The sequence below is a fragment of the Vicugna pacos genome, chromosome 14, assembly GCF_048564905.1.
Source record: "Vicugna pacos chromosome 14, VicPac4, whole genome shotgun sequence".
Lineage (NCBI taxonomy): Eukaryota > Metazoa > Chordata > Mammalia > Artiodactyla > Camelidae > Vicugna > Vicugna pacos.
Window position 1 is genome coordinate 17892890 of NC_133000.1, and position 13220 is coordinate 17906109.

At 35.4% G+C, this 13220-nt stretch overlaps 1 protein-coding gene across 2 annotated transcripts in view; it reads right to left on the minus strand.

Moving 5' to 3' along the window:
- Nucleotides 1–13220, minus strand: part of COG3 (component of oligomeric golgi complex 3) — a 51961-nt gene that overhangs the window by 15597 nt on the left and 23144 nt on the right. Inside the window, exons 14-16 of one of the 2 annotated variants that reach the window (XM_072976278.1) lie at nt 6069–6177; nt 5265–5395; nt 3000–3089 (exon numbers count right to left, since the gene is read on the minus strand). In XM_072976278.1, the coding sequence (XP_072832379.1) occupies nt 3000–3089; nt 5265–5395; nt 6069–6177 (330 nt within the window). The remainder of the gene's footprint in view (nt 1–2999; nt 3090–5264; nt 5396–6068; nt 6178–13220) is intronic. The other variant, XM_006209436.3, reaches the window with a different exon arrangement.

Here is a 13220-nt window from a genome sequence, read left to right on the forward strand (position 1 = left end):
AGGAACTCTCCCCATATTTCCATGTTAGAATTACCTGGAAAAATCTTGCTTCAGATCCTTACTAACTCTATCACATGCTCTACTTAGTAAATCCAAGGAAGTAAATCAAACGGTTGTAAAGCAACATATTTAGAAAGAGAAGTCAAATCTATCCTAAGTTGGTGCAGGGACAGAAGAGATGCTGTGGCCCAACACCAGCAGAGAGCAGGAAGTGAAAGCTCCAAGTGCGAGCACAGTTCTGCCCTCCCACGGCTTTCTGGTTTCTCTCAGTAACCTGGCTTTCACTCTTTGGTCAAAGTAGTTTCAATATCCAGAATATCAGAAACATTCGTATTTATACAAAAGTACAAAAGGAGTCAACAAATGTAAAATGATTTGGGGTTACTATTTTGGATTTTCCTGCCAGTAACAGGGCACTGACTACCCAGAGCCCCTGGGAGTCTCTGCATTTCCCTCTGCCCTCTCAGGACGCATCCACAAGAGTCCTGTGACTCAAACTTAGTTCTCAAAGCTCTGACCCAGTTCCGAAACTGTGAATAATCATAGCTCTCATTTCAGAAGACAGACTGTATATTAAGAGAGCAAAGCTGTGTTTGCTGTGCTACTCAAGACAGAATCTTACTTGGAAAATATTTTCAATGAAATTATACTGCATTAGGAAAAAAATAAAGCTGTCCTTGTAAGCAATACAGGCATACCTCAGAGATATTTTGGGTTCAGTTTCAGACCACTGCAATCAAATGATTACTGCAACATAGCAATTCACAGGAATCTTTTGGTTTCCCAGTGCACACAAGTTACATTTACACCATTCTGCAGTCTATTAAGTGTAATCATCTTTTTGCAATAGTAACATCAAAGATCTGCTCAGTGATCACCATACCAAATATAGTAATAATGAAAAAGTTTGAAATATTAAGAGAATTACCAAAATGTGACACAGAGACACTAAGTGAGCAAATGCTTTTGGAAAAATGGTGCCAATAGACTTGTTCCATGCAGGGTTGCCACAACCTTCAATTTGTGGGGAAAAAAAAAAAAAGCAGTATGTACAGAGCGCAATAAAATGAAGCATATAAAATGAGGTGTGCCTGTATAAACTTTAACGAGGTTATTAAGATGATTCCTTTCTGGTCTCTCTTCCTCCCTCTAAATATACACACAATCAATGTACATAAGTATGACTTATATGATGGAAACTCACTTGGCACTCTGGAATACAGAGCATTAGATAAGGAGAAATGCTACACATTTTGAATGCTTGCTCTATTTTTAAAAGAACAACTCTGATGGGGTAAAATAGTATAAGACAGATTTAATTTACTTAACTGAAGCTGTTGTAATCCAGCAGATAGTATCATGCTAGTTGACTGATACACTAGGTGCTCAACTTAAGTATGTAAGAACAATTTCTTGCCTTAAGAAATTCTAAGACATTAAACCATTTTCACTGATCACTGTTTAAAAAGTCTGAAAGTCAAAAAGCACACGAGCTCAGCTATGAAAATAAATTTGCTAATTCTTAACAAACTGAGGGCTTCTTCATACATACTTAAACCTCTTATAATATGTAGGAAACAGAATTAGGTAAAAAAAAAAAAAAGAGTGGCCTTATAGGCAATGAGGACAAAAGACTAATCAAAAGGCTTTTCATTCCTCCCTTTAAAAAGAGGACAGTGGTACAAAAGGACATAAGTATATGAACTTTTTCTCTTAATTAGGTCATTTTTTCCCACTAATAATCCAAGAAATACATGCTCACTGTAGAAAATCTGGAACATAAAGAAAAGTGTAAGGAAAAGAAAGAAAAATCACCCATAGTCATGTAAAAGCTTTCCCCATTACTTTTTTTTAATGCGTATGTTCACTACATAAAGTCACAGTGTGGTGATTTGTATCCTGCTTTTTTCTTTCTTTTTTTGCCTTAACATATTTTAGTTAAATTTTATCATTTCATTTTTAAGAAATTTAATGACTGGGTAATATATTAGGCACATGTTTCCTAAATTCACCTCTCATAAAAAAAATGTGAAAGCTCAGACTTGGAAATACTCTTTAAAGTTCAATCTGCCTGTCTGTATCTTAGCCTTCCATCCTCTTCTAGTCCCCATATCAAAATTTCATTTCAACTCTCGATTCCACAAATGAGAGAATACAGTGGTCACAGACAAAGGTAGAGCCTTTCTAGCAAGAGGATCCCAGCTAAATTCCTTTATGAGGTTTTTGTTTTGTTTTGTTTTTCAGTTTATCTAAAGCCTAGAAATTAGAAACCAACTTTGTAAATATGGAAGTCCAGAAAGGTTCACAAGGTTTGAAAACTCCCAGCAGCTATGAAATTCTGGTTGGAAACAGACCCCAATGCTTCCTCCCTACAGGCAACAGGTATTTTTAAGCAGAGAATTAAGCAGAGCAACAGTCTGAATCATGCTGTACTTCTTGAGGAAGAAAACATCAGGGGCCATGGAAGAACAAGGGCCAGCAACTTTTAGGCCCAGATCCCTTCTTGATTAAAAACTTAAAGTCACAAAATCATGGCCACTACCTCTAATCACACAACCCACAGGCCACAACTGCCTGTCTTCCAAACTGACTGGCTGACTGCCTCCAAGTGAGGTTATTCGACTATTTAAAACCTCATTGTAGGGATGATTATAAATTGCTACGTCTCCTTGAAAACAACATTTTGGTATTCCAAGGGAACAGCGGTTCACTGCCTCCCCAGCTGCTAAGGCTCTAACAAGAAACCTTTATCCTACAGATTTCATAACCTAAGTATCATTTTTGGTACTTCAGCAAAGCTGGCACTCTCTTATACAACATAGTCTTTATTTAGCACTAAAATGAAATACTAGCTTCTCTCAAAGGACCTCAAAATTAAATCATATTACATAAACAAATCCTACTGCCCAAATAGCTTTAAATTTCTGTGCCTATAAATTAATGATCAAGTCCACAATATTACTGTAGGTGACAAGACTTCACCTAACACTTCATCAAACCTTGTTTTTGCTGATAGACTCTGATGCTCCAAGTAACGACTGAATGCAGGCAGACAAGGCTTCCTGTGATAATCCTTGGAACACTGCCCTCTGGTGAAATAAAAGAGAAACATCACCTTGTGGCGCTTCACAAAATAGAAAAAAGGAAATTGTAGGCTACAAGTACAGTGAACAATGCTTGCTCGCCCTCATCTGATGAATTAATTTATTACTGGCAATATTACTCCTGAGTTTCCTATTCCCATGTAACCTTTCTAGGCCAGCACGTAGTTTCCTAATTTGCATCCTTCTAAACACTCATGTGAACTCTTCAACAGTATTTCCTGAGCACCTGTTTCATGCCAGGCTCTGTGTTAGATGCTGGAAGTACAGTGCACAGGAGACGCAGTTCTGACTTCACGGAGTGCTCACTCTGGCACAATCTCACATTATAGGCTGTCTTTTAAATATGCAAAATCAACTTTAAAACAAAGCCTCAGCAAATCCACTTCTAAGAATGTATCCCAAGTAATTAATCAGTATTGTATTCTAAAAGTCATGCACATGGCTCTTCATCACAGTATATTTAAAGCATCAGAAAACTGTAAATAACTTAAATGTTCAATGATGGGGGGTGCTAACAAGAAAAATACTAGTAATCTAAATTACAGAACACTGTGCATGAAATCAAAGAATGCTAAATAGGCGGTGACGAAGTTCTTACAAAATATAACTAAGTAAAAGCAAAATCAGGTTACAAAATGGTATGTGAAGTATGATTCCTCATTTAACTCTACCATTTCTATATCTTCCTAGAGGTGCAGCCTATTGGTCTGGGCAGGGACTCCTGTCAGTTCCCTTGCAGAATTCCTCTCTGCCTCCATTCCACCCAAAATGGAACTGATGTGGATGGATGTGAGCAAAATATTTATTATTGGCCACAGTCCTAAGCTCTAGTCTCCTACTTGATATTATTCTCTTTCTGTACTGTTTCTTCTCTTTTGTTTCCCATGAGGTCACTGTATAGTAAGAAGAGATTAGAGCTGCCTCTTACTAGGTCCCTGACCATTGCCTTAGGAAGACCAAAGGTGGGCCGCTCAGACTGAGGCCCTCTCTTTCTCCTGGTCAGCCGTAATAGGGTTTTCATTGGATTTGTCTTTCCTTACGTCTGGTAAGACAGAGAGGGATAAGAGTTGGATGCTAGGTGAAAATGGAATAGGCAGATCTAGGGCACAAAATAAAAACAGGTAGAGTGATGTCCTTAGGCCTACCCTGTTTGGCTAAAATCCCTGTTAAGCACCTAAGAGATTTCACCAGGGTCTGTGATGACAATGGGTTCTATGTGGAATACGGTTCCCGCATACTTCCCTTGGGATCCTGCTCCACTGTAGGAAGTTTCTGAATCCCAATCTAATTTCTAAGAAATAGTGGCATCTGGACAATTAATTACATGACTATTGCATTTAATCACTTCTCTCTTTATATGCTGTTTCAGCTGTAACAATCAAATTAATTTTTTAAAAGTGAATTAAAATCACTGAATTTTATAAACTATTTTGGTTTAGCGGCAAACCACTGACAATAAATAAACATAGACAAATCTGACCATTCAGGGATTGATATTCATAACATTAAACTGGAATGCTTAAAATAACTGTTACCTAAAACCAATGTACAGTATAGTTGGGACTAAAAGATAAAATAAAATAAAAGGGTATGGCTAATTTCAGGAAATTAAAATTAGTCCATGGGTAGAAACTCATGTAACCTCACTACTTCTTAATAAGGAAGCTAATTTAAATTGAGTGCAAAACTAATTTAAAGTAGCCATATTTAGTACTAAACGAATATTATACCCATGTGACGTTGGACATATTACTTAACCTTTCTGCACCTTTTTCTTCATCTACACACTAAGATGAATTAATTAGTAGTTTCAAGGGTACCTGTAGTCATAGGCCCTGTGAGAAGCAATAAAAGCTATAGCTCTTTCCCTCATAAAGACACAAATATAAACATACATATAAAATTTTACCCACAACTTCAAAGTGTTCATAGATTATTCAAAGCCCATTAGAGGATTCTAAGAGGCTACAGAATGCTCAGGTTCAGAATCTCTAAATTAGGTTGATCTTAAAGTTATTTCTGTATCTAAAAATACTATGATTCTAATCAAATACCAAACTATATTGTATCAAGATCTTAAAATAAAATTAAAATTTAAAAAATATTTTAAGTGAAAGAGCAAGCAATTTACAATAAAGACACAAGACTTTACACACGTACATCTATGCATCTGTACAATTTGGAGAGACAGACGAGAGTTCGTCGAACTGTAGGATACCACATCCCATGAAGATCTGCTGGGGAAATTGTGGTCTGTGATCTGGCATTGAAAGATTCTGTTGAACCTAAAACTCAAATGGAAAAGAAGACATTTTACACGCATGGAGGTCTGTCTTATTTGCATGACAATTTTGCTCAGTGCGTAACATGAACCCTATTCCAAGCTTTCCCATACAGTTCTGCCAATTTTTTGCCCCAGACCCAGGCACTCAGTACATTTACAAACTGCAAATCTGATGATACAATTAGCTAGACATTCAAACTCCATGAGATTATTACCTGACACCTATCACAATCTGGCCTGATTTACCTGCTTCTTCTGTACAAATAACCTGTGCCCAAACATACCAAACCACTTGACTTTCCCAAAGCAACAATGATCTTCCATTCTTGTATGCCTTCCTCCATGCTATTCTATCTTAAACAACCTCATTTCACCTGGCTTTCTCATATTCATAAACATTACAGCTTTCAGGTGCCACACCTCTCACTGAATCTGCCTTCTTGTACTCAAAGTTCATCTTCCTTCATAATTTTGATGCCCTTCTTCCATAGTCAAGAGTGCCCTGTGCATACTTTACCCTGTCACCACTGAATTATGCCTTGGCTTGCCAATCTCCCCTACTAAAAGTGTAGGCTCTTCAAATGTACAAGCTGTTTTTCAAGCCTGAGACATGAAACGTCCACAATAAAAGTTTATTAAATGAAAGAGCAAAAGTTAGAAGTTAAAACATCATAACATACCAGATTTTGTTAAATTATTAGGAGATTCTGCTTCTTCTAACCGAACATCTGAAAACGAAGATTCTGAAGGTACCTTCTTCTGTTCATCTTTTAAACTCTGTGCAATTTGCTATATAAAGAAATCAGAAATAACATTAGAGTGTAGTTTTCAGCAGTGTTTAGCAACATGATCATTTTTTATCTTCCTATAAGGTAAAAAATATATATACTAGTTAATAAATAAATGGACTAATCAAGAGAAATATGCCAAAACAACACGTAAAAATGAAAAAGTTAAATTGGTATAGAGTATTTCTATTCTCTTAAACACATACATAGCTTTTTCTGAACCTCTAATTTCAGAACCATTATAAGATATCTGCTGAAGGGTCAAACATACAAGGCTCAGATAAGAAGTTTAATTTTCGACTTTACATTTAGAAACAAAGATTCAGTAGGGAAGGGTACAGCTCAGTGGTAGAGTGCGTGCCTAGCAAGCACAAGGTCCTGGGTTCAATCCCCAGTATCTCCATTTAATAAATAAATAAATAAAACCTAATTACCCCCCAACCCCTAAAAAAGTACACAGTGCTATATGTCAACTATGTCTCAATAAAACTTGTACGGAAAAGAAAGAAAAGAAAAGAAACAAAGATTTAGATTTAAGACTGAATGCATTCTGAATGTCAGAAATGCTCTTATCAAGTTGCTGGCCAACCTGAACCATAAATTTTCTCTTTATATGAGAACAGCTACAGTTTGCCATTTTTTAAATAGATTCTTTAAAATTATCTTATGGACTGAAAAAAAAATTTTTTTAATTATCTTATGGCCTGAAACTATTTAACCCTTCTTCACTGCCCAAAGAATATCATCAAATATACACAGGTCACTAACTACTAAGTTAGTAATGAAAGTCCCACTAATTCATGTTGGTTATGAAGGTGGAAATATACAGAAATGAAGGCCTAACAGATTCCGAGCTACTGCCCAAAGAATGGCCCAAGAACTGTATGAGAGACAAAGTCTATATGAATCAGGCTGGTCCTTTCATTCTGTGTGCAGAAACCAGAAAGTATAGCTAATCCCTAAATGGAATACAGATGTCATATTCAGCTCACATCTCTCACTAAAAGAAAAACAAAGCAAGCGTATTTACTGAAAGCAGTACCGTTAAATCAAGAGGTCTACACAAGAAAGCATTCAAGATACTGGCCATGTGATGACTAAATGTACCACTAAATTAAATTGCGGAGGGGGTGTACAGTAAACTTGATCACCTAGCATCCTATCAGACAGAAATATTAAATCAGGTATTCTACCCAGAATATAAAAAACTGATATTCACAAAGACAAGTCAAGGAGCGGAGGAAGGGGAGAGAGCACAAATGCCTGGATCAGGCCGAGAAACAGACCTAGTTTTCATCATATCCACTTTGTGGCCTTCAAAGTCAAAGTAACTCCTGTAGACAGACTATCTATCTGCTCTCTGAAATTATTAGCAATACCCAGACACCAAAAGAATTCCTACCATGAGCCTGCAGAATAAGAAAAGTTGAACAATAAACAAACAGCCCCAATACTACATGTCCTTCCTACTATATACCTGATCCCTAAAGGGTGATTTCACATATTATTTTTAAAGTATTAGGCAAATAATTAATACAACTATCCAAAAAATAATAAATTTAAATAGAAGTGAGGAGAAAGGATTAAAGTTGAGGAAAACATTCTTAAAACAAAAGGTAAGGACATCAATTAAACAGGGTGGTGTATTTCAAGCCTATTAGCTTTAAAACAAGCATATCTATTACTACGTATTTATTAGTGTAAGCACTGAAATAGGTTAAAATGCTGGTGAGGGTGTGGAGCAATAGGAATGAGCTAGTATACACACATATATTTCTTTGCTCTGTCAGCTGAGAGGACCCAGAAGCACCAATACCCCATAGCAATGAGCATACCAAGAACCCAGATCTTGGTTTCTAATACCATTCTCCAATAAAAGAAGCCAGGACTCCTTGAAAAAAACAGCTAATTCTAGGGCTGAGGCAGGAAACAGACAAGGTAGGTCTGGAGCATCCTGTAGTGCCAGGAAATGGGAAGTGCTCAAAACAAACAAACCAATCTATATAGAGGGAATTATACATAGGGACATAGGAATCTACTGGAAAAGCACCCACTGGCCAAGGCTAGAGGTATTTGATCAATAAAATAAAGTAGCAAAAGACTATAACCCAAAGTATAAAATAAACATCCATGAGTTCACACTGATATCAATAAGTGATTAAATAAAAAAATACATAAATAAATGGAAAAAGGGCAAATCTCCCTTGCAGAAAAAATAATTTATGTAGATACTCTGCTCTCAAGAAGTAGCATAACTCCCATTCTTTACATATGGGTTACACACAGTACAGAAAAGGGGAGGAAAAAGTAACTTTTCAGTGGAGAAACCTGATAGTACTACCTCAATTAGGTGATCAAGGTCAATATCAACGTTGATAAGTCATGTTGAAAGTATGCACTTTTGATATAATGTGATAAAAATTGTACTTTACCTCTACCGTTTTCCTTTCCAAAACATGTAACATCAATCTAATCATGAGAAAAATATCAGACAAATTCCAAGAGAGAGGCATCCTACAAAATATTCAACCAGTTCTTCTCAAAACTATTAAAAATCATCAAAAATAAGGAAGTCTGAGAAACTGTCCCAGCCAAGAGAAAACAAAGAAGACACGAAAAACAAATGTAACACGGTACTGTAAATAAGATCTTGGAACAGAAAAAGACACCAGATAAAAACTAAGGAAATCTGAATGAAGTCTGGACTTCAGTTAACACTAACGTATCATTACTGGGCCACTAACAGTGGCAAATGCACTACACTAATATAAGATGCTAATTAACAGAAGAAACTAGGTGTGAGATATATAGGAACTCTCTGTACTAAATTCTCAATTTTTCAGAAAATCAAAAGCTGTTCTAAAAAATAAAATCTATAAAAAAAAAAAAAAAAAACTTCTATTCAACACTGCACCAGAGGTTCTAGCCAGGGCAATTTAGGCAAGAGAAAGGAATAAAAGGCATTGAGATTAGAAAGGAAGTAAAACTATCTCTATTTGCAGACAACATGATCTTGTAAAGAGAGAAATCCTACAGAATCCACAAAAAAACTATCAGAACTAATAAGCTAATTTGCAAGGCTGAATGATACAAGATCAACATAGAAAAATCAAATATATTTCTATACACTTGCAATGATTCAAAATCCAGAAATGGAATTAAGAAAACAATTCCATTTACTATGTAGCATCAAAAAGAATAAAATAATTAGGAATACGTTAGACAAAAGAAGTGTAAAATTTATACTCTGAAAACTATAAAACATTATTGAAAGAAATTAAAGAATATCTAAATAACTGAAAAATATTCCAAGCTCATGAATCAGATTTAACACTGTTAAGATAGCACTGCTGTCCAAATTGATCTACAGATGCAATACAGTCCCTAACAAATCCTAGTTGTCTTCTTCATAGAAACTGATAAGCTGATTCTAAAATTCATATGGAATTTCAAGGAACCAAGAACAGACAAAACAATCTTGAAAAAGAAGAACAAAATATGAGAACTCACACTTTCTGATTTCAAAATTTATTTACAAAACAATAATCAAGGCAGTCTGGTACTGACACAAAAACAGACATAAACATCAATGGAATAGAATTGAGAATTCAGAAGTAAACCCATTAATCTGTGATCAACTGATTTTCAACAAGGGTGCTAAGATTATCTAACAGAAAAAGAATAACCTTTTCAATAAATGATGCTGGGACAACTGAACAGAATGATGGAACAACAAGCAAATCAAAACTACAATTAGACATCACTTTACACCCACTAAGATGCCGAGAATCAAAAAGTCAAATACTAATCAGGGTCAGCTGAAATGAGAACTTTCATACATCTCTGATGGGGATGTAAAATAGTGCAGCCACTTTCACTAACAGTCTGGCAGTTCCTCATGATTAAACAGTTACTATAAGCCCAGCAATTCCACTTCTAGGCACACACACACAAAACATAGGTACACACAAAAATGTGTGCATGAATGTTTATAGCAGTATTGTTTACAATAGCCAACAGGTGGAAGCAACCCAAGAGTCCCTCAATGGACAAATGGATAAACAAAATGTGATATGTCCATACAATGGAATATTGTCTAGCCATGAAAAGAAATGAAGTATTAATATATGTCACAACATGGATGAATGGTGAAAACACTACACGAAGTGAAACACATCACAAAAGACCACATATTGTTATTATTACATTCATATGAAATTTCCAGAACAGGGCAATCAATAAGAGACAGAAATTAGTGTTTGCCCTGGGCTGGGGTAGAGGGGGATAGTTAAAGGGTACAGGGTTTCCTTCTGAGATGATGAAAATAGTCTAAAATTGACTGCAGTGATGGTTACACATACCTATGAATGTATTAAAAACCAACGAATTATAAACTCTAAATGGATAAACTGTATGGTTTGTAAACTATATCTCAAAAATTAAGAAAAAAAAAAAAGAAGTACTCTAAGATTATGGGGACATGCCAAAAGGACAAAGAAGGCAATCTAAAGGGGCTTCCGCTAGACAAATATTTTGAACACCAAAAAAAATAATGACGGCAATGGATTATAACTTGAAAAAAAATCTGCTAGTCTACAAGAGATAGGAGCAGGGAAAAGAGGAGTTAAAAAGGGAAATTAATTCCTTACAGCAAAATGCCAATTAATCACTGAAGAAGAAATGGCAGATGGGAAAATCACCACTTGCTGCCCTCAACATAATAACTGGTTTAGGCAAGGATCATTAATGTTTACCACTGGGTGAGATAATGTTGGGGAACCACATAATTTCTAAGTGTCGTTCATCATTACTTATTAATTACAAAGCAGGGAGTAGATTTTTATAATGAACAGAGTTAGCAATCACTATCTTAACCAACAGTGGAACAACCTGCCATGTGCCTTTGATGTGATGAAGTAAGAAGTACACACATCAACTACATACTATTCTTGCAAAAAAAAAGTTTAACCTGAATCTAAACATACTGAAAACAATCAGACAAATCGAGAATGTGACACATCCTATAAAACTGGCTTGGTCTCTTCAAAAAAATCAGTATCATAAAAAAAGGAGGGGAAAGACAGCAACCTTGACTGGATCCCACTTTTTAAATTTTTTGATCTGGTTATAAAAGACATTTGAAGGAAAACCAGGGATATTTGAATATGAATGGTATATAAATAATACTGCTGAATTAATGTTCTTTTTCACATATGTAAAAATGGCATTATGGTTATGTGGAGAATAAGAACTGAAGTCCTTAGGAGTGAAGTATCATGTTTGTAACTTACTTTCAAATGGTTCACCAACAGAGCAGACACAGACACATACACAAAGAAAAAGTAAATGCAACAAAACATTAGTGAATCTGAAGAAATTTTAAATTCAACTGAATATTTGGTGATATTAAGGAAGTAAAATAACGTTTTTAGGTGTAACTATATTGTGGTTGTGTTCAAGATAAAAGTGCCCTTATCAAAATAAACAACTAGGACTACATCACACTAAAAAGCTTCTGTACAGCAAAAGAAACCATCAACAAAGTAAGAAGACAACCTATGGAATAAGAAAATGTATTTGCAAATGAGTTGTATGAGTTCTTTATATATTTTTGGATTTTAACCCATTATGTATGTAGTTCTGCTCAAAAAAACAAATAATCCAATTAAAAACTGGGCAAAGGGCCGGAACAGACATCTCCAAAGACAATACATGAATAGCCAACAGGTACATAAAGAGATGCTCAGTATCTCTAGCCATCAGGAAAATGCAAATTAAAACCAAAATGAGGTTATCACCTTACACCTATTAGAATAGCCATCATCAAAAAGACAAAAGATAACAAATGTTGCCATGGATGTGGAGAAAGGGGAACCCTTGTGCACTGTTGGTGAGATTGTAAACTGGTGCAGACACTGTGGAAAACAGTATGAAAGCTCCTCAAAAAATTAAAAATTGAACTATCATATGATCCAGCAACTTCACTCCTGGGAATATATTCAAAGGACACAAAACACTAACTTAAAAAGATATTTGCCCCTCCATGTTCACTGCAGCATTATTTACAATAGCCAAGACATGGAAACAACCTAAGTGTCCATCAATGGATGAATGGATATATACACAATAGAATATTATTTAGCCATCAAAAAAAAAGGAAATCCTACCATTTTCACAACATGACTATAATTAAACTGCTGTATGATATACAGGAAAGTTGTTAAGAGAGTAGATCCTGTGAGTTCTCATCACAAGGAGAAATTTTTCTTTTTTTTTCATTATATCTATATGACTGATGAATATTCACTAAACCTAGTGTGGTAATCACTGTACAATGTATGTAAGTCAAGTTATCATACTGTATACCTTAAACTTATACAGTGATGTGTATCATTTCTCAATGAAACATGGGGGAAAAAATGCCTTTACCTTTTAAAGTTACCTACTAAAGTATTTACTGATGAAAGGATATTTGGAATTTGCTCCAAAATAACTAATGGTAGGGAGAGGGAGTAAGGGAGGTCTAAGCGAAACAAGACTAGCCATGCTGAATCTGGGGTGGCGATACATGAGAGTTCATTACATTATTCTCTCTACTTCTGCTCCTATTTGAAATGCTCACTTTAAAAGTTCTAGGTTTTAGGGGGGCGGGGGTATAGCTCAATGGTAAAGCGCCTGTGTGGCATGCATAAGGTTCTGGATTCAATACCCAGTACCTCCATTAAAAAAAATTAAAATAAAAAAAATAAAATTTATTAAAAACATTAAATTTCTAGGTTCTAATTCTGTTCGAGCACTAATATCCCAGGCATTATTTAAACTTTTCAGCAATCAAAGAAAATGAAGACACATATCTAAGTGAAAGAGCAGACTGATAATCTAACTCTTCAAACTATAAATTGGACATCAATGTAATTTTGAGGAGACAGCTTCTAGTGTTTTTATGACAGAGCATGACACATGGTTATGAGACCATTACATGGTAGCTCATATGTTATCAGTCCTCTCTATGCCACTTATATAAAAAAGAAATCATAGAAAGCA